At 58.8% G+C, this 20,602-nt stretch overlaps 1 protein-coding gene across 2 annotated transcripts in view; it reads left to right on the top strand.

Annotated features, from left to right (window-relative positions):
- The first annotated feature begins 1,006 nt into the window (after window positions 1-1,006).
- The window catches only part of LOC146024850 (talin-1), a 147,129-nt gene continuing 127,533 nt past the window's right edge, over window positions 1,007-20,602 (top strand). For both annotated transcript variants that reach the window (XM_083155483.1, XM_083155482.1), the window contains exons 1-7: window positions 1,007-1,205; window positions 2,354-2,455; window positions 2,988-3,064; window positions 3,303-3,483; window positions 4,460-4,573; window positions 13,719-13,827; window positions 14,111-14,319. In XM_083155483.1, coding sequence (XP_083011609.1) covers window positions 1,056-1,205; window positions 2,354-2,455; window positions 2,988-3,064; window positions 3,303-3,483; window positions 4,460-4,573; window positions 13,719-13,827; window positions 14,111-14,319 — 942 coding nt within the window. In that variant the 5' untranslated portion in view covers window positions 1,007-1,055. The remainder of the gene's footprint in view (window positions 1,206-2,353; window positions 2,456-2,987; window positions 3,065-3,302; window positions 3,484-4,459; window positions 4,574-13,718; window positions 13,828-14,110; window positions 14,320-20,602) is intronic.

Genomic DNA, 20,602 nt, shown 5'->3' with positions numbered 1-20,602 from the left:
TGAGCCCCAGGATACTGTGGTAATGGGTGGTGCTCCTCTATGCACCAGTGCAGAGCCCCAGGATACCGTGGTAATGGGTGGTGTTCATCATATGTGCCAATGCTGAGCCCCAGGTTACCACAGTAATGGGTGGTGCTCCTCTATGCGCCAGTGCAGAGCCCCAGGATACTGTGGTAATGGGTGGTGCTCCTCTATGTGCCAGTGCAGAGCCCCAGGATACCACAGTAATGGGTGGTGTTCCTCTGTGCCATTGCTGAGCCCCAGGATACTGTGGTAATGGGTGGTGTTCATCATATGTGCCAATGCTGAGCCCCAGGTTACCACAGTAATGGGTGGTGCTCCTCTATGCGCCAGTGCAGAGCCCCAGGATACTGTGGTAATGGGTGGTGCTCCTCTATGTGCCAGTGCAGAGCCCCAGGATACCACAGTAATGGGTGGTGTTCCTCTGTGCCATTGCTGAGCCCCAGGATACTGTGGTAATGGGTGGTGCTCCTCTATGTGCCAGTGCAGAGCCCCAGGATACCGTGATAATGGGTGGTGTTCATATATGCGCCAATGCAGAGCCCCAGGATACTGTGGTAATGGGTGGTGCTCCTCTATGTGCCAGTGCAGAGCTCCAGGGTACCACAGTAATGGGTGGTGTTCCTCTGTGCCAATGCTGAGCCCCAGGATACCACAGTAATGGGCGGTGCTCCTCTATGTGCCAATGCAGATCCCCAGGATACCACAGTAATGGGCGGTGCTCCTCTATAATCTCAGGATTATTGGGTGTGGCTCCTGTTAATGCCCCAGTGATGAGTACATTTGGGATATAGGGTTAATGATTTTTAGTTTGGGGCCTGATGAGGGTTTGGAGCATCAGTAACTTGTCCTTGTACCTCCCACATTGGCGCAGTAGGCCTGTTTCAGGAATACAATGAGTGAGCTCCTTTAATACATCTAAGTGAGACCCTGGTGCTTCTGCTCCTTCTTGGGGGACTGGTGGACTTTGGGGTTGTGTCCCACAGTATGCCCGGTCATCTCATTGATGCCATTGTGTCTTGTTCCAGGAGAAAATGAAAGGTAAAAACAAGCTGGTTCCGCGACTTTTGGGAATCACCAAGGAATGTGTCATGCGAGTGGATGAGAAGACCAAGGAAGTGATCCAGGAATGGAACCTCACCAACATCAAGCGCTGGGCAGCTTCCCCGAAAAGCTTCACCTTGGTATGTGTGTGGTCCAGGCTGTGTTCTATGCTCTCTCCTCTCCACCTCCCTCTGTACTGTTTATCTTCATTTCCCTCTATACTGTCCTCCTCTCAGCCTCCCTTTGTACTGTCCTCCTCTCCTTCTCCCTCTGCCCTGTACCATCCTCCTCTCCCTCTGTACCGGCGTCCTCTCCCTCTGTACTTTCCTCCCCTCAGCCTCCCTTTGTACCGTTCTCCTCTCATTCTCCCTCTGCCCTGTACCAACCTCCTCTCCCTCTGTACCGTTCTCCTCTCCCACTGTACCGTCCTCTTCTCTCCCTCTGTACTGTACCGTCCTCTTCTCTCCCTCTGCGATCGACCCGATTTTTCCGACATGACCACCCCGATGTAAATCGGTGTGGCCGCGCTAGGAAACAAGTACCAAAGTAACTCCATGCCAACATGGATAGTTCATACCTCCACTATCCATGTTGGCATGGAGTTGATTTTAAATAGCGTGGCGAGCGTAGCGAGCCACCGAGCCCGCAGCGTGGGCGAGCGAAGCGAGCCCCGCTGTGAAACTACACAAGTACCCTCTGTACTGTACCTTCCTCTTCTCTCTCTGTACTGTACCTTCCTCTTCTCTCTCTGTACTGTACTGTCCTCTTCTCTCTCTGTACTGTACTGTCCTTTTCTCTCTCTGTACTGTACTGTCCTCTTCTCTCTCTGTACTGTACTGTCCTCTTCTCTCTCTGTACTGTACTGTCCTCTTCTCTCTCTGTACTGTACTGTCCTCTTCTCTCTCTGTACTGTACTGTCCTCTTCTCTCTCTGTACTGTACCGTCCTCTTCTCTCTCTGCCCTGTACTGTCCTCTTCTCTCTCTGTACTGTACTGTCCTCTTCTCTCTCTGTACTGTACCGTCCTCTTCTCTCTCTGCCCTGTACCGTCCTACTCTCCCTCTGTACCGTCCTCCTCTCAGCCTCCCTCTGCACCGGCCTCGCTCTGCGCCGGCCTCGCTCTGCGCCGGCCTCGCTCTGCGCCGGCCTCGCTCTGCGCCGGCCTCGCTCTGCGCCGGCCTCCCTCTGCGCCGGCCTCCCTCTGCGCCGGCCTCCCTCTGCGCCGGCCTCCCTCTGCACCGGCCTCCCTCTGCACCGGCCTCCCTCTGTACTAACCTCTCTCTGTGTTAGGACTTTGGAGACTATCAGGATGGATATTACTCTGTGCAGACAACAGAAGGAGAGCAGATCGCACAGCTCATTGCCGGATACATTGACATCATCCTAAAAAAGGTGCACTGCAGCCACATCCATCGTACGGCGTAGCCGCGCGTCACATGTCTGTGTAATATTAGGATGAATAATTGTGGAGACACCTGGGGGTGGGGGGTGTTTCCTGGGTGCACGTAATGGGCCCTGTATAATTGATTTTCTGTGATGACATCGTACATTGGCAGAAGTGCCTGTGATGACATCAGGATGTCATAGCTGCCGTATTGATGATGTGACTTGGCACTTACAGGGGTGGAAGCCGGGTTCTCGACTAATTACATTATTAGGATGATTATAGTTACCAGGTGTTCCACACCGTTGCTGTTGGGTAGTCACCAGGTGTTCCGCACCGTTGCCGTGGGGTAGTTACCAGGTGTGCCGCACCGTTGCTGCGGGGTAGTTACCAGGTGTGCCGCACCGTTGCCGCGGGGTAGTTACCAGGTGTGCCGCACCGTTGTCGTGGGGTAGTTACCAGGTTGCTGCACCGTTGCTTTTGGGGTAATTCTTAAAGGTCTTTGTTTCTCCTGATGTTTCTTGTTTTCTCTTCATTTAGAAAAAGAGCAAAGATCACTTTGGTGTGGAGGGAGATGAGGAATCGACGATGCTGGAGGATTCTGTGTCACCCAAAAAGTAAGAGATTAGGACGTGGCTGCTCCTCTGTGCCTGGTTACTCTCCTGGACCCATGAAATGTTACTCTGGTTGGACCAGTGTGCGTCCCAGCACCAGCGTCCCACCAGTGTGCCGCACCCCACCATCTGCACCACGCTGGTCCTGGTGACAATGTGTCCAGCGTCATCTCTCCATGACAGGTTAGGTTCCTCGTTAGTCTGTTGCCAGACCCTCATTTCTTTGTCTCCTATTTGCCAGATCCACGGTTCTTCAGCAGCAATTTAACCAGGTGGGAAAAGTGGAACATGGTTCTGTGGCACTTCCGGCTATCATGCGTTCCGGGGCAGGGGGTCCTGAAAACTTCCAAGTTGGCTCCATGCCACAGGCTCAGCAGCAGATCACCAGTGGGCAAATGCATTGGGGTCACATGCCACCGCTGGTAAGTATCTCCACATCCACCATCCCAAGTTCCAGCCAGGACATGGGTACAGTGCCCGTCTCTTTCGCCGTGCCCTGCTGCGCCATTCTTTTACCGCCATGCCCTGTCGAGCCCTTCTGTCCCTGCCACGCTCTTCTCTCTCCGCCATGCCCTGCCCCTCTCTCACCGATGTGTCCTGCCGTGCCCTTCTGTCCCCGCCATGCCATGCACTTCTCTCCCTGCCATGCCCTGGCGAGCCCTTCTGTACCTGCCACTCTCTTCTCTCCCCGCCATGCCTTGCTGTGCCCTTCTCTCCCCGCCATGCCCTGCCCCTCTCTCATCGATGTGTCCTGCCGCCCTTCTCTCCCCGCCGTGCCCTGCCTCGCCCTTCTCTCCCCGCCGTGCCCTGCCTCGCCCTTCTCTCCCCGCCGTGCCCTGCCTCACCCTTCTCTCCCCGCCGTGCCCTGCCTCACCCTTATCTCCCTGCCATGCCCTGCCTCGCCCTTCTCTTCCAGCCATGCCCTGCCTCGCCCTTCTCTCCCCGCCATGCCTTGCTGTGCCCTTCTCTCCCCGCCATGCCCTGCCCCTCTCTCACCGATGTGTCCTGCCGCGCCCTTCTCTCCCTGCCGTGCCCTGCCTCGCCTTTCTCTCCCCGCCATGCCCTGCCGCGCCCTTCTGTCCCTGCTGTGCCCTTCTCCCCCCCCATGCCCTGCTGCGCCCTTCTCTCCCTGCCATGCCCTGCCGCGCCCTTCTCTCCCTGCCGTGCCCTTCTCTTCCCCCATGCCCTGCCGCGCCCTTCTGTCCCTGCTGTGCCCTTCTCCCCCCCCCCACCATGCCCTGCTGCGCCCTTCTCTCCCTGCCATGCCCTGCCGGGCTCTTCGCTCCCTGCCATGACCATCTCTCTCTGTTGTGCATTGTCTCCTATCCCCGCTGCCCAGTGTCAGGTCTGTCTCTTTCCCCCATGCCTAGGATCATGTCCTGTACTCTCTCTCTGCAGACCTCCGCCCAGCAGGCTCTTACAGGCACCATAAACTCCAGCATGCAGGCTGTAAATGCTGCGCAGGCCACACTGGAAGACTTCGACACACTGCCTCCCCTTGGACATGATGCGGTGAGTATAATATATATAGTAGATGCCAGGGAGGGTGGGTGTATGATGGGGGGTGTAGGTGCCGGGGATGGTGGGTATAGGATGGGGGGGTAGGTGCTGGAGAGGGCGGGTGTATGATGGGGGTGTAGGTGCCGGGGATGGTGGGTATACGATGGGGGGGTAGGTGCTGGAGAGGGCGGGTGTATGATGGGGATCTAGGTGCCAGGGAGGGTGGGTGTATGATGGGGGTGTAGGTGCCGGGGAGGGCGGGTGTATGATGGGGGTGTAGGTGCCGGGGAGGGCGGGTGTATGATGGGGGTGTAGGTGCCGGGGAGGCCGGGTGTATGATGGGGGTGTAGGTGCCGGGGAGGGCGGGTGTATGATGGGGGTGTAGGTGCCGGGGAGGGCGGGTGTATGATGGGGGGGTAGGTGCTGGAGAGGGCTGGTGTATGATGGGGGTGTAGGTGCCGGGGAGGGCGGGTGTATGATGGGGATCTAGGTGCCAGGGAGGGTGGGTGTATGATGGGGATCTAGGTGCCGGGGAGGGCGGGTGTATGATGGGGGTGTAGGTGCCGGGGAGGGCGGGTGTATGATAGGGGGTGTAGGTGCTGGGGATGGTGGGTATAGGATGGGGGGGGGGGGGGGGGGTTGGGTAGGTGTTGGGGAGGGCGGGTGTATGATGGGGGTGTAGGTGCCGGGGAGGGCGGGTGTATGATGGGGGGTGTAGGTGCTGGGGGGGGTTGGGTAGGTGTTGGGGAGGGCGGGTGTATGATGGGGGGTGTAGGTGCCGGGGATGGTGGGTATAGGATGGGGGGGGGGGGTTGGGTAGGTGTTGGGGAGTGCGGGTGTATGATGCGGGTGTATGATGGGGGTGTAGGTGCCGGGGAGGGTGGGTGTATGATGGGGGTATAGGTGCGGGGGAGGGCGGGTGTATGATGGGGGTGTAGGTGCCAGGGAGGGCGGGTGTATGATGGGGGGTGTAGGTGCCGGGGAGGGCGGGTGTATGATGGGGGTGTAGGTTCCGGGGAGGGCGGGTGTATGATGGGGGTGTAGGTGCCGGGGAGGGCGGGTGTATGATGGGGGTGTAGGTGCCGGGGAGGGCGGGTGTATGATGGGGGGTGTAGGTGCCGGGGAGGGCGGGTGTATGATGGGAGTGTAGGTTCCGGGGAGGGCGGGTGTATGATGGGGGTGTAGGTGCCGGGGAGGGCGGGTTTATGATGGGGGGTGTAGGTGCCGGGGAGGGTGGGTGTATGATGGGGAGTGTAGGCGCCGGGGAGGTTGGGTGTATGATGGGGGTGTAGGAGCCGGGGAGGGTGGGTGTATGATGGGGGTGTAGGTGCCGGGGAGGGCGGGTGTATGATGGGGGTGTAGGTGCCGGTGAGGGTGGGTGTATGATGGGGGTGTAGGTGCCGGGGAGGGCTGGTGTATGATGGGGGTGTAGGTGCCGGGGAGGGCGGGTGTATGATGGGGGTGTAGGTGCCGGGGAGGGCGGGTGTATGATGGGGGTGTAGGTGCCGGTGAGGGTGGGTGTATGATGGGGGTGTAGGTGCCGGTGAGGGCGGGTGTATGATGGGGGTGTAGGTGCCGGGGAGGGCGGGTGTATGATGGGGGTGTAGGTGCCGGGGAGGGCGGGTTTATGATGGGGGGTGTAGGTGCCGGTGAGGGTGGGTGTATGATGGGGGGGTGTAGGTGCCGGGCAGGGTGGGTGTTTGATGGGGGTGTAGGTGCCGGGGAGGGTGGGTGTATGATGGGGGGTGTAGTTGCCGGGGAGGGCTGGGTATGATGGGGGTGTAGGTTCCGGGGAGGGCGGGTGTATGATGGGGGGTGTAGGTGCCAGGGAGGGCTGGTGTACGATGGGGGGTGTCGGTGCCGGGGAGGGGGGGTGTATGATGGGGGTGTAGGTCCCGGGGAGGGTGGGTGTATGATGGGGGGGTGTAGGTGCCGGGGAGGGCTGGTGTACGATGGGGGGTGTAGGTGCCGGGGAGGGCTGGGTATGATGGGGGTGTAGGTGCCGGGGAGGGGGGGTGTATGATGGGGGTGTAGGTGCCGGGGAGGGCGGGTGTATGATGGGGGTGTAGGTGCCGGGGAGGGCTGGTGTATGATGGGGGTGTAGGTGCCGGGAAGGGCGGGTGCATGATATGAGTGTATGATGGGGGGTGTAGGTGCCGGGGAGGGTGGGTGCATGATATGAGTGTATGATGGGGGGTGTAGGTGCCGGGGAGGGCGGGTGTATGATTGGGGGGTGTAGGTGCCGGGGAGGGTTGGTGTATGATTGGGGGGTGTAGGTGCCGGGGAGGGCGGGTGTATGATTGGGGGGTGTAGGTGCCGGGGAGGGCGGGTGTATGAAGGGGGGGGTGTAGGTGCCGGGGTGGACGGGTGTAGGATGGGGGGTGTAGGTTCCGGGGAAGGCGGGTGTATGATGGGGGTGTAGGCGCCGGGGAGGGTGAGTGTATGATTGGGGGGTGTAGGAGCCGGGGAGTGCTGGTGTATGATTGGGGGGTGTAGGTGCCGGGGAGGGCGGGTGTATGATGGGGTGTAGGTGCCGGGGAGGGCGGGTGTATGATTGGGGGGTGTAGGCGCCGGGGAGGGCGGGTGTATGATTGGGGGGTGTAGGCGCCGGGGAGGGCGGGTGTATGATGGGGGTGTAGGCGCCGGGGAGGGTGGGTGTATGATTGGGGGGTGTAGGCGCCGGGGAGGGCGGGTGTATGATTGGGGGGTGTAGGTGCCGGGGATGGTGGGTGTATGATTGGGGGGTGTAGGTGCCGGGGAGGGTGGGTGTATGATGGGGATGTAGGTGCCGGGGAGGGCGGGTGTATGATGGGGGTGTAGGTGCCGGGAGTGCTGGTGTAAAATGGGGGGTGTAGGTTCCGGGGAGGGTGGGTGTATGATTGGGGGGTGAAGGCGCCGGGGAGGGTGGGTGTATGATTGGGGGGTGTAGGCGCCGGGGAGGGTGGGTGTATGATGGGGGTGTAGGTTCCGGGGAGGGCGGGTGTACGATGGGGGTGTAGGCGCCGGGGAGGGTGGGTGCATGATTGGGGGGTGTAGGCGCCGGGGAGGGTGGGTGTATGATTGGGGGGTGTAGGCGCCGGGGAGGGTGAGTGTATGATGGGGGTGTAGGTGCCGGGGAGGGTGGGTGCATGATTGGTGGGTGTATGATTGGGGGGTGTAGGTGCTGGGGAGGGCGGGTGTATGATGGGGGTGTAGGTTCCGGGGAGGGCGGGTGTACGATGGGGGTGTAGGCGCCGGGGAGGGTGGGTGTATGATTGGGGGGTGTAGGCGCCGGGGAGGGTGGGTGTTATGATTGGGGGGTGTAGGCGCCGGGGAGGGTGAGTGCATGATTGGGGGGTGTAGGTGCCGGGGAGGGTGCATGATATGAGTGTATGATGGGGGGTGTAGGTGCCGGGGAGGGCGGGTGCATGATGGGGGTGTAAGTGCCGGGGAGGGCGGGTGTATGATGGGGGAGTAAGTGCCGGGGAGGGCGGGTGTATGATGGGGGTGTAGGTGCCGGGGAGGGCGGGTGTATCATTGGGTGGTGTACGCGCCGGGGAGGGCGGGTGCATGATGGGGGCGTAAGTGCCGGGGAGGGCGGGTGTATGATGGGGGTGTAGGTGCCGGGGAGGGCGGGTGTATGATTGGGGGGTGTAGGTGCCGGGGAGGGCGGGTGTATGATGGGGGTGTAAGTGGCGGGGAGGGCGGGTGTATGATGGGGGTGTAGGCGCCGGGGAGGGCGGTTGTATGATTGGGGGTGTAAGTGGCGGGGAGGGTGGGTGCATGATATGAGTGTATGATGGAGGGTGTAGGCGCCGGGGAGGGCGGGTGTATGATGGGGGTGTAAGTGGCGGGGAGGGCGGGTGTATGATGGGGGTGTAGGCGCCGGGGAGGGCGGTTGTATGATTGGGGGTGTAAGTGGCGGGGAGGGCGGGTGCATGATGGGGGTGTAGGTGCCGGGGAGGGCGGGTGTATGATTGGGGGTGTAGGCGCCGGGGAGGGCGGGTGTATGATGGGGAGTGTAGGCGCCGGGGAGGTTGGGTGTATGATTGGGGGGTGTAGGAGCCTGGAGGGCGGGTGCATGATGGGGGTGTAGGTGCCGGGGAGGGCGGGTGTATGATGGGGGTGTAGGTGCCGGGGAGGGCGGGTGTATGATTGGGGGGTGTAGGCGTCGGGGAGGGCGGGAGCATAATGGGGGTGTAGGTGCCGGGGAGGGTGGGTGTATGTATGAGTGTATGATGGGGGGTGTGGGTGCCGGGGAGGGTGGGTGTATGATGTGGGGTGTAGGTGCCGGGGAGGGTGGGTGTATGATGGGGGGTGTAGGTGCTGGGGAGGGCGGGTGTATGATGGGGGTGTAGGTTCCGGGGAGGGCGGGTGTATGATGGGGGTGTAGGTGCCGGGGAGGGCGGGTGTATGATGGGGGTGTAGGTGCCGGGTAGGGCGGGTGTATGATGGGGGGTGTAGGTGCCGGGGAGGGCGGGTGTATGATGGGGGTGTAGGTTCCGGGGAGGGCGGGTGTATGATGGGGGTGTAGGTGCCTGGGGAGGGCGGGTGTATGATTGGGGGGTGTAGGCGCCGGGGAGGGCGGGTGCATGATATGAGTGTATGATGGGGGTGTAGGTGCCAGGGAGGGCGGGTGTATGATGGGGGGTGTAGGTGCCGGGGAGGGCGGGTGTATGATGGGGGTGTAGGTTCCGGGAAGGGCGGGTGTATGATGGGGGTGTAGGTGCCGGGGAGGGCGGGTTTATGAGGGGGGTTGTAGGTGCCTGGGGAGGGCGGGTGTATGATGGGGGTGTAGGTGCCGGGGAGGGCGGGTGTATAAAGGGGGGGTGAAGGGGCAGGGTGGGTGTTTGATGGGGGTGTAGGTGCTGGGGAGGGTGGGTGTAGGTGCCGGGGAGGGCTGGTGTACGATGGGGGGAGTAGTTGCCGGGGAGGGCTGGGTATGATGGGGGTGTAGGTTACGGGGAGGGCGGGTGTATGATGGGGGGGGGTGTAGGTGCCAGGGAGGGCTGGTGTACGATGGGGGGTGTAGGTGCCGGGGAGGGCTGGGTATGATGGGGGTGTAGGTTCCGGGGAGGGCGGGTGTATGATGGGGGTGTAGGTCCCGGGGAGGGCGGGTGTATGAAGGGGGGTGGGGTGTAGGTGCTGGGGAGGGCGGGTGTATGATGGGGGGGTGTAGGTGCCGGGGAGGGCTGGGTATGATGGGGGTGTAGGTTCCGGGGAGGGCGGGTGTATGATGGGGGTGTAGGTCCCGGGGAGGGCGGGTGTATGAAGGGGGGTGGGGTGTAGGTGCTGGGGAGGGCGGGTGTACGATGGGGGGTGTAGGTGCCGGGGAGGGCTGGGTATGATGGGGGTGTAGGTGCCGGGGAGGGTGGGTGTATGATGGGGGGTGTAGGCGCCGGGGAGCGTGGGTGTATGATGGGGGGTGTAGGCGCCGGGGAGGGCGGGTGTATGATGGGGGTGTAGGTGCCGGGGAGGGGGGGTGTTTGAAGGGGGGGGGTGTAGGTGCCGGGGAGTGCGGGTGTAGGATGGGGGGTGTAGGCGCCGGGGAGGGTGGGTGTATGATTGGGGGGTGTAGGCGCCGGGGAGGGTGGGTGTTATGATTGGGGGGTGTAGGCGCCGGGGAGGGTGAGTGTTTGATTGGGGGGTGTAGGAGCCGGGGAGTGCGGGTGTATGATTGGGGGGTGTAGGCGCCGGGGAGGGTGGGTGTATGATTGGGGGGTGTAGGCGCCGGGGATGGTGGGTGTATGATTGGGGGGTGTAGGCGCCGGGGAGGGTGGGTGCATGATTGGGGGGTGTAGGTGCCGGGGATGGGGGGTGTAGGTGCCGGGGAGGGTGGGAGTATGATGGGGGTGTAGGTGCCGGGGAGGGCGGGTGTATGATGGGGGTGTAGGTGCCGGGAGTGCTGGTGTACGATGGGGGATGTAGGTTCCGGGGAGGGCGGGTGTACGATGGGGGTGTAGGCGCCGGGGAGGGTGGGTGTATGATTGGGGGGTGTAGGCGCCGGGGAGGGTGAGTGTATGATTGGGGGGTGTAGGTGCCGGGGAGGGTGGGTGCATGATTGGGGGGTGTAGGTGCCGGGGATGGTGGGTGTATGATTGGGGGGTGTAGGTGCTGGGGAGGGCGGGTGTATGATGGGGGTGTAGGTGCCGGGAGTGCTGGTGTACGATGGGGGGTGTAGGTTCCGGGGAGGGCGGGTGTACGATGGGGGTGTAGGCGCCGGGGAGGGTGGGTGTATGATTGGGGGGTGTAGGCGCCGGGGAGGGTGGGTGTTATGATTGGGGGGTGTAGGCGCCGGGGAGGGTGAGTGTATGTTTGGGGGGTGTAGGTGCCGGGGATGATGGGTGTATGATTGGGGGGTGTAGGCGCCGGGGAGGGCGGGTGCATGATATGAGTGTATGATGGGGGGTGTAGGTGCCGGGGAGGGCGGGTGCATGATTGGGGTGTAAGTGCCGGGGAGGGCGGGTGTATGATGGGGGTGTAAGTGCCGGGGAGGGCGGGTGTATGATGGGGGTGTAGGTGCCGGGGAGGGCGGGTGTATGATTGGGGGGTGTTGGCGCCGGGGAGGGCGGGTGCATGATATGAGTGTATGATTGGGGGGTGTAGGCGCCGAGGAGGGCGGGTGCATGATATGAGTGTATGATTGGGGGGTGTAGGTGCCGAGGAGGGCGGGTGTATGATGGGGGTGTAGGCGCCGGGGAGGGCGGGTGCATGATGGGGGTGTAGGTGCCGGGGAGGGGGGGTGTATGATGGGGGTGTAAGTGGCGGGGAGGGCGGGTGTATGATGGAGGTGTAGGCGCCGGGGAGGGCGGGTGTATGATTGGGGGTGTAAGTGGCGGGGAGGGCGGGTGCATGATGGGGGTGTAGGTGCCGGGGAGGGCGGGTGTATGATGGGGGTGTAGGTGCCGGGGAGGGCGGGTGTATGATGGGGAGTGTAGGCGCCGGGGAGGGCGGGTGCATGATGGGGGGTGTAAGTGGCGGGGAGGGCGGGTGTATGATGGGGGTGTAAGTGGCGGGGAGGGCGGGTGTATGATGGGGGTGTAAGTGGCGGGGAGGGCGGGTGTATGATGGGGGTGTAGGCGCCGGGGAGGGCGGGTGTATGATTAGGGGTGTAAGTGGCGGGGAGGGCGGGTGCATGATGGGGGTGTAGGTGCCGGGGAGGGCGGGTGTATGATGGGGGTGTAGGTGCCGGGGAGGGCGGGTGTATGATGGGGAGTGTAGGCGCCGGGGAGGGCGGGTGCATGATGGGGGGTGTAGGTGCCGGGGAGGGCAGGTGTATGATGGGGGTGTAGGTGCCGGGGAGTGCGGGTGTATGATGGGGGTGTAGGTGTCGGGGAGGGGGGGTGTATGATGGGGGTGTAGGTGCCGGGGAGGGCGGGTGTATGATGGGGGTGTAGGTGCCGGGGAGGGTGGGTGTATGATTGGGGGGTGAAGGCGCCGGGGAGGGCGGGTGTATGATGGTTGTGTAGGTGCCGGGGAGGGCGGGTGTATGATTGGGGGGTGTAGGCGCCGGGGAGGGCGGGTGCATGATGGGGGTGTAGGTGCCGGGGAGGGCGGGTGTATGATGGGGGTGTAGGTGCCAGGGAGGGCGGGTGTATGATTGGGGGGTGAAAGCGCCGGAGAGGGCGGGTGCATGATGGGGTGTGGGTGCCGGGGAGGGTGGGTGTATGATGTGGTGTAGGTGCCGTGGAGGGCGGGTGTAGGTGCCGGGGAGGGCAGGTGTATGATTGGGGTGTAGGTGCCGGGGAGGGCGGGTGCATGATGGGGGCGTAAGTGCCGGGGAGGGCGGGTGTATGATTGGGGTGTAGGTGCCGGGGAGGGCGGGTGTATGATTGGGGGGTGTAGGCGCCGGGGAGGGTGGGTGCATGATATGAGTGTATGATGGAGGGTGTAGGCGCCGGGGAGGGCGGGTGCATGATGGGGGTGTAGGTGCCGGGGAGGGCGGGTGTATGATGGGGATGTAGGTGCCGGGGAGGGCGGGTGTATGATGGGGGTGTAGGCGCCGGGGAGGGCGGGTGCATGATGGGGGTGTAGGTGCCGGGGAGGGCGGGTGTATGATGGGGATGTAGGTGCCGGGGAGGGCGGGTGTATGATGGGGGTGTAGGTGCCGGGTAGGGCGGGTGCATGATGGGGGCGTAAGTGCCGGGGAGGGCAGGTGTATGATGGGGGTGTAGGTGCCGGGGAGGGCAGGTGTATGATGGGGGTGTAGGTGCCGGGGAGGGCGGATGTATGATGGGGGTGTATGCGCCGGGGAGGGCGGGTGCATGATATGAGTGTATTATGGGGGGTGTAGGTGCCGGGGAGGGCGGGTGTATGATGGGGGTGTAGGTGCCAGGGAGGTTGGGTGTATGATGGGGGTGTAGGTGCCGGGGAGGGTGGGTGCATGATGGGGGTGTAAGTGGCGGGGAGGGTGGGTGTATGATGGGGGTGTAGGTGCCGGGGAGGGCGGGTGTATGATGGGGGTGTAGGTGCTGGGGAGAGCGGGTGTATGATGGGGGTGTAGGTGCCGGGGCGGGCGGGTGTATGATGGGGGTGTAAGTGGCGGGGAGGGCGGGTGTATGTGCCGGGGAGGGCGGGTGTATGATGGGGGTGTAGGTGCTGGGGAGGGCGGGTGTACGATGGGGGGTGTAGGTGCCGGGGAGGGCGGGTGTATGATTGGGGTGTAGGTGCCGGGGAGGGCGGGTGTGTGATGGGGGGTGTAGGTTCCGGGGAGGGCGGGTGTATGATGGGGTTGTAGGTGCCGGTGAGGGTGGGTGTATGATTGGGGGGTGTAGGCGCCGGGGAGGGTGGGTGTATGATGGGGGTGTAGGTGCCGGTGAGGGTGGGTGTATGATGGGGGTGTAGGTGCCGGTGAGGGCGGGTGTATGATGGGGAGTGTAGGCGCCGGGGAGGTTGGGTGTATGATGGGGGTGTATGCGCCGGGGAGGGTGGGTGCATGAAATGAGTGTATGATTTGGGGGCATAGGTATTATATTATTGCTATATTAATACTCCGTCAGTGTAGTGACATCACTCCCTGCCCAGCACAGCTCATAGTGTTACAGCCTCCTCTGCATGTAATGAGCCCCGTGCCTGCGCTGTGGGAGGTCATCCGCAGGTAGATGGGTGCAGGATAGCGGCCAGGGATTGGCTCCTGCTGCCAGTATACGTTCTGTATAACCGTATCGTTCCTTTGTAGGCAGCTAAAGCCTGGCGTAAAAACAAGATGGACGAATCCAAACACGAGATTCACTCCCAGGTGGACGCCATTACTGCTGGGACTGCGTCTGTCGTCAACCTAACTGCGGGTGAGTAGTTTCTTGGTGTATCGGTGATCTGGCCAGGACGAGGATCTGCTACCCCCCCGGATCACACACCTATATAAGGGATCCTGTGGCCACTGTATACAGGAGTGCCGTAGTATCGATATTATCACGGAACACGTTCTAGGTTCCCTGCCCGGGGTCCATTTCCCATTACAATGCTGCATGCTTTATATGTACGTTCCACAGAGGACTGTACACTAGGCAATTGCTGGAAATGACAGGTTAAGTGCTGTGTGTTACACGCGTGTGCTGTCCTGTTTTTCAGGTGATCCGGCTGACACAGATTACACGGCGGTGGGCTGTGCGGTTACCACAATCTCCTCCAACCTAACGGAGATGTCCCGCGGGGTGAAGCTTCTGGCTGCACTCATGGAGGATGAAGGGGGGAACGGGAGACAGCTTCTGCATGCTGCCAAAAACCTGGCCGGTGCCGTGTCCGACTTGCTTAAGACTGCGCAGCCAGCCAGCACGGAGGTGAGTGACGTCATCCGAGCCACACTCACACTTACACCGCATCTGTGAGAGATGGCATCATTCCTTCTGTGGGACACATCGCCACTAAGGCTGGGTGGAACAGAGAGGTTAAAGTACTTCTGCCTTCTAGGCTCCTCCCCTCCTGTACCATGCCGCCAGGCCAGACGCACCTTTACAGAGGGGCTGGTATATGCTGCCTTACTTATTTGTATTTTCTTCTTCGGGTTTCATGGTCCCCACAGGGAGGACATCAGGGTTGTAGGCGGACCCAGAGGACCGTGGCACCAATCAGCAAAGCTTTAAAGGTTTCCCAGGATGCACGGCTCCTCTCCCCTATAACCCCGCCTCCATGCTCGGCTCCTCAGTTTTTGTTGGTGCCAGCAGGAAGCTGAAGCACCTTTATTTCAGCAGGGATTACCTCAGGGCAATCCCAGAGAAGCTTTTTATTTTTACACTGAAACGTAATGCTGCCACAGGATCCTCTCTAAAGGACCCTATGGATCGGCGTTTAGATCACTCGCTTAAAGTCATCTTTACTCTTACGGGAGTGTTCCAAAGACCCACTGTGGCTATGACCTGGGCTGAAAAGGCTATTCTACCATGGCTTCAGGTCGTGTATATTCAACAGGCCGCACTATACATCATGGAGGCATTGTCTCACGCAGGGGTCCTAGCTGCAAAGGCCTCTGCAAACTCTATTTTGGCACGTTGAATCCTTTGGCTACGGCCCTGGACGGCTGACCTAGAGTCTAAGAAGGCGCTAGAAATGTTACCCTTTAAGGGAGACGTTCTGTTTGGGGAAGAGCTGAATAAGATTGTAGCCTCGTTAGCAGCAGCTAAGACTGCGTGCTCTCCCTCAGCTCTCCCTCAGCTGTCCCTCAGCTGTCCCTCAGCTGTCCCTCAGAGACAGACAACTACACCTGTTCAGTCCTTTCCTACCCAAGGTAAAGCGAGAGGCCAGTCCTTTCCCCGCACCTCAACCACTGCCAAAACAACCAAGCCTGGGCCACTAGACAACCACCAGCCAAACCAGATAAACCTTCAGTATGACGGGGCGGGTCTCCAGCAGGGGGACCCCAAATTGGGAGGCAGACTTCTACACTTCACTCAGCAGTGGCTCATCACATCGGAGGATGCCTAGGTGAGAGAAGTTGTGTCAGGGGATACTTCATCTCATTCAAAAGAACCCCCCCACAAAACTTATTTTGTACAGACCTCCCTCACAACCACAAAAAGTGGAACAATTACTGCAAATATTGGCCTCCCTGTTGCAGTCCCAAGTCATCATTCAGTCCCATAACACCGGCGAGGGATAGCTTTTTACTCCACCCTGCTCTTAGTCCCAAAGCCAAACGGGACTTCCAGGCCCATACTAAATTTAAAGGATGGAGACCCTGCGGACAATAGTTCTAGCATTAGATCCGGGAGATTACATGGTCTCCCTGGACATACGAGATTCTTACCTGCATGTCCCCATCCTTCCTTCCCAGAGTTTGCTCAGGTTTGCTATCCTGTCCCACCAATTTCAGTTCCAGGCCCTTCCATTCGGCTTGGCCACTGCGCCTCGGATTATCACCAAAATCATGGCAGTTATGGCGGCATATCTGCATCACCTGGGAATCTGAGTATTTCCATACCTGGACGATTTGCTCATAGTAGCAAAGTCACCGGTGGTGCTATTAGCATATTTACAAACAACGATTGCTGTTCTCCAACAGCACGGTCCGCTCCTCCCTCACTCCATCACGACAAATGCTGCACCTGGGAGCTCTGCTAGACTCCCAGACACAGAGACTTTTACTACCAGGGGACAACTGTCTCTACAACAGAGAATACGCCTCTTCTTACAAAGCTCCAGAGTCTCCATCCATCTGGCAATGCGAATCCTGGGTCTAATGGTGTCAACATTCAACATGGTCGAGTGGGCACAAGTTCATTCTCGCTCTCTGCAGTGTCTTATCCTTCAGAAATGGGAGAGACAACAGCCGCACATAAGGACCACGTTCATGACACTGACTCCAGAAGTACGAATATCTCTCCAGTGGTGGATATGAACCTCTCACCTGGACCAGGGATGTCCTTTTTGGTTCTCAAACTGGATTTTCCTCACTACCGACACCAACCTACGAGGCTGGGGAGCGGTAGTAGAATCCTGGTCTTTGCAAGGCATATGGTCCAACACAGTGGCATACATAATCCACCAGGGGGGCACTCGCTGTGCAGCAGCCATGTGAGAGACGTTCATCTGGGGGAGTGGTCACTCCACCCAGAAGTTTTCTCCCTCCTGGTAACCCGTTGGGGCCTCCCAGACGTGGATGTCCTGGCGTCCCATCACAACAAGAAAACGTCAGTGTATGGGTTGCGGTCCAGGGATCCTCAAGCTAGCTTCACGGATGCTCTGTCTGTTCCATGGAAATTTCATCTTCCATATGTCTTTCCTCCGTGTCTATGATACCGAGTGTACCATGGAAATTCACATTAAGGTGGGGATCTCATTCTGATAGCCCCGGCCTGGCCTCTATGTCATTGGTACGTAGACCTTCAACAACAGCTGTCGGTACAACAGCCTTTCTGGCTACCATTACGACTTGACCTGCTCAGCCAGGGTCCTTGTCTACACCCAGATCTTCAGCACCTGTGTTTGATGGCGTGGTGCTTGAAACTGCCATTCTAAAAGATAGAGTGTTTTTGACGAAGGTCAGCCAAACAATGATCAAAGGTCGTAAACCCCCCTCAACAAGGATTTGCTACAAGGTATGGCACACTTCTCCTGGTGTGCATTCCGCAAGTATAACACAAAAGTGTTCAAGACAGCCAGTGTCCTTGCTTTTCTGCAGAGAGGTTTAGATTTGGGATTATGGTTGGCCTCACTTGAAGTGCATATCTTGGCTCTATCCATCTGGTTACAGAGAAAGATTGTATCTCTTCCTGTACACGCACGTTCATCTGGGGTGTTCTACATATACAACCACCATATGTCCCTCCAAAGTCACCATGGGACTTGTCTTTAGTGTTACAGGCTCTGGCCAACCTCCTTTCGAACCACTACCCTCCATGGACTACAAGTGGCTCACAGCTAAGACTGTGTTCTTTTTGTCAATTGCTTCCGTCAGACGCGTATTGGATATGTCTGCTCTATCATGCCGACGTCCTTTTTAAATCTTCCATCCGGATAGGGCGGTGCTACGAACCAGAGCTTCCCACCTGCCCAAAGTAGTCTCCAGGTTTCACATCAACCAGGAAATAGTGGTTCCTGCGTTCAATTCGGATGGTCTCTCCCCAGCTAAACGTTCTTTGGATGTAGTTAGGGCCCTAACTATATATCTGGATTGCACTGCTTGCATCAGGAAATCAGACACGCTCTTTATCCTGTATGGTTTTCACAAAAAGGACTGTCCAGCGAACAAACTGTAGCTTGCTGGATACGTATGGTCATTCAGCAAGTCTTCCAGCAAGCTGATCTCCCTCTACCTATTTCAATTCATGCACATTCCACCAGATCGGTTTGTCCATCATGGGCGGCATGCCATCTGAACAACTGTGCAAGGCTGCAACGTGGTCATCTGTTCATACATTTGACACGTTCGTCTCCCAGGATGCTTCCTATTGTCGTCGGGCTGAGTAGCTAAGGCGATGGTCGAATGGGCAACTACCCTCGCGGCTAACGGGCCGGCAAGCAGATAACCTATTACCTACTATTGAGGTGATACATCAGGCAGCACTCTACTTAGGGGAGGCACCCCTTGATGCAGCTACCCTCAGCTCCCGTGTGTTTGCTTCAGCTGTTGAAGCACGTCGATCCCTATGGCTGCGCTCTTGAAATGCAGACCCAGACCTTAGAAACGCTTCCCTTTTGAGGGTTCCCTCTTGTTTGGGTCACAACTGGATACAATTGTGTCTACGGTAGCAGCTTTTCTACTATCAACACCTGCTCCATGTCCCCGTGTTGCCTTTCAGTCCTTTCGCTTTCCTGTCAGAGGAAGGGGACATTCCTTTACAAGAACCCAACCCCAGCTCTCCAAATCCTCCAAGGCCAAGGGAAAGCTTCCCTGGGCAACCAGGTGACCTGACTCTAAACCCGAGGACAAACCCTCTGCATGACAGGGAGGCCCTACACCTGGGGGATCCCAGGGTGCGAGGCCGCCTGGTGCGGTTTTCAGATGTCTGGCTGGAATATTTGACATACGCATGGGTTCAGGACGTGGTCTCCCAAGGCTACTTCCTAACTTTTCAACGTTATCCACCAAACTCATTTTCTTCCACAATTTCTCCAAGGGACTTGGCCTCTGGAACAAGCCATCCAAAAGCTCCTGCTGTCAGGTGTCATAGCTCCGGTCCCTTCGACTCAATGAGGCTCGGGATTCTACGTCCGCCTCTTCCTGGTCCGATAGCCATACAGTCCCATTTTCAATTTAAAATGGCTAAACAGGTTAATTCGAGTCCCAAAGTTCTGAATAAAGAAATTGAGATCCATAGTCCTGGCATTACAACCAGGGGAGTAGTTGGCATTCCTGGACATCCAGGATGCTTATCTACATAGCCCCATTAGGCCAGAACATCAACGGTTTCTGCAGTTTGCGCTACAAGACTTTCATTTTAAATTTCAAGCTCTGCCCTTCAGTCTGTCAACCGCACTTTGGGTGTTTACGAAGGTTGTGGCAGTCATGGGCTGCAGATTTCGCAACCTGAGTGTCCGGATACTGCCGTATCTGGACGATCTATTGATCCTGGCACAATCGTCAGAAGTTCTCAAAGCCCATTTGACCACAGTGGTGACAGTCTTCGAACGTCACAGCTGGATCATAAATTGGCCCAAGTCCTCCATGATTTCCGCACAGTCTATGATCCATTTAGGAGCCCAATTGGATATACATCAAATAAACTACCAGAGGAGCGTCGCAATGCACTTCAGTCCCGTGTCCGACGTCTCCTGTCCATTCATGCTTGCAGGAGGGTCCTAGGCTCAATTCCACTAATGTCCTCTTCAACGGGAGATCTTAGAGTCCCCAGGATCCTACACCAGCCTTATCACCGGATGTTCGTCTCTCCCTTTGCTGGTGGCTTCTAGACCACAACCTCACAGCAGGGAAACCATTTTAGATTCACCAGTGGACTCTTGCCAGCCTCCGTGGGTGAGGAGCGGTGACTTGCCAATGATCATTCCAGGAACTATGGAATGCACAGGAAGCCCAGCTATCAATCAATGTCCCCGAACTGAGGGCAGTCTTCCGCGCCCTTTGCCTGGTGGAACCCTGGCTCCGAGGTCACCCTGTGCATGTCCAATCGGACAATGCGACGATGGTGGCTTATATCAACCACCAGGGTGGCTGCCATGGCGAAGACCTCCTGCATCTTTCAATGGGCAGAGGAGAAGATTCCTGCTCTCTCAGCGATCTTTATCCTGGGAGTCCTTAATTGGTTATCAGACTTCCTCAGCCATCAATCTCTGGATGCCGGCGAATGGGCCCTCCATCCGGATGTGTTCCAGATGCTGGTACGACATTGGGGCAGACCCGAGGTGGAGTTAATGGCATCACGCCACAACCACAAGGTCACCCTATATGGGTCCAGGTCTCACGACCCAGTGGCTTGCATGATGGACGCCCTGTCAGACCTGTGGCTGTTTGCTGTAATGTATGCCTTCCCCCCTGATTTCGCTCCTCCTGAAAGTGGTCCGCAAATTGAAGGCGAAAGGAGGCACATTGATCCTGGTGGCTCCACATTGGCCCAGATGGATCTGGTTCTCAGATCTGCAGGCCCTGTCAGTGGCCCCTCTGATCTTTCTGCCTCTACGTCTAGACCTGCTCTCTCAGGGACCGTGCCTACATCCGGACTTGCAGCGTCTGCCTTTGATGGGGTGGCTCTCAATAGAGAGGTCTCAACTCAAGGGCAAACTCAACTATGCTCAGGGCCCGTTAACCTTTTTTGCCTTGTGCTTACCATCTCATCTGTCAGGCTTAGTTTCTCCTTCATCCACCAGGTGTCACTGGAGTTACACTGGGGAATAGAAGGCGACCATAGGGAGCATGGGCACTTTAAAAAAGATTAGAGTGGCTAACTCCTCCCCTTCTACTTCCCCCCCAGGCCAGTCTTAGTTCGTGCCCGAAAGGGAGCGGACACACTTTTGCTCTCAGGAGCACTTAGAAAAGATTTTTTATTTTTATTTTTATTTTTAATTTTTTTTTTGCAGTACAGGCAGATAGCGTTTTACTATCTGCCTGCTTCGTGGGACCTGCCGGAGGGAGCCGCCCGCTGCCCGGGGGTTTGTGTCCGGCTCCCTGGC

The sequence above is a fragment of the Crinia signifera genome, chromosome 1 (assembly GCF_055691185.1).
Source record: "Crinia signifera chromosome 1, ASM5569118v1, whole genome shotgun sequence".
Classification (NCBI taxonomy): domain Eukaryota; kingdom Metazoa; phylum Chordata; class Amphibia; order Anura; family Myobatrachidae; genus Crinia; species Crinia signifera.
Note: the sequence above shows the minus strand (reverse complement) of the source record. Positions and strands in the feature narration are given on the sequence as shown.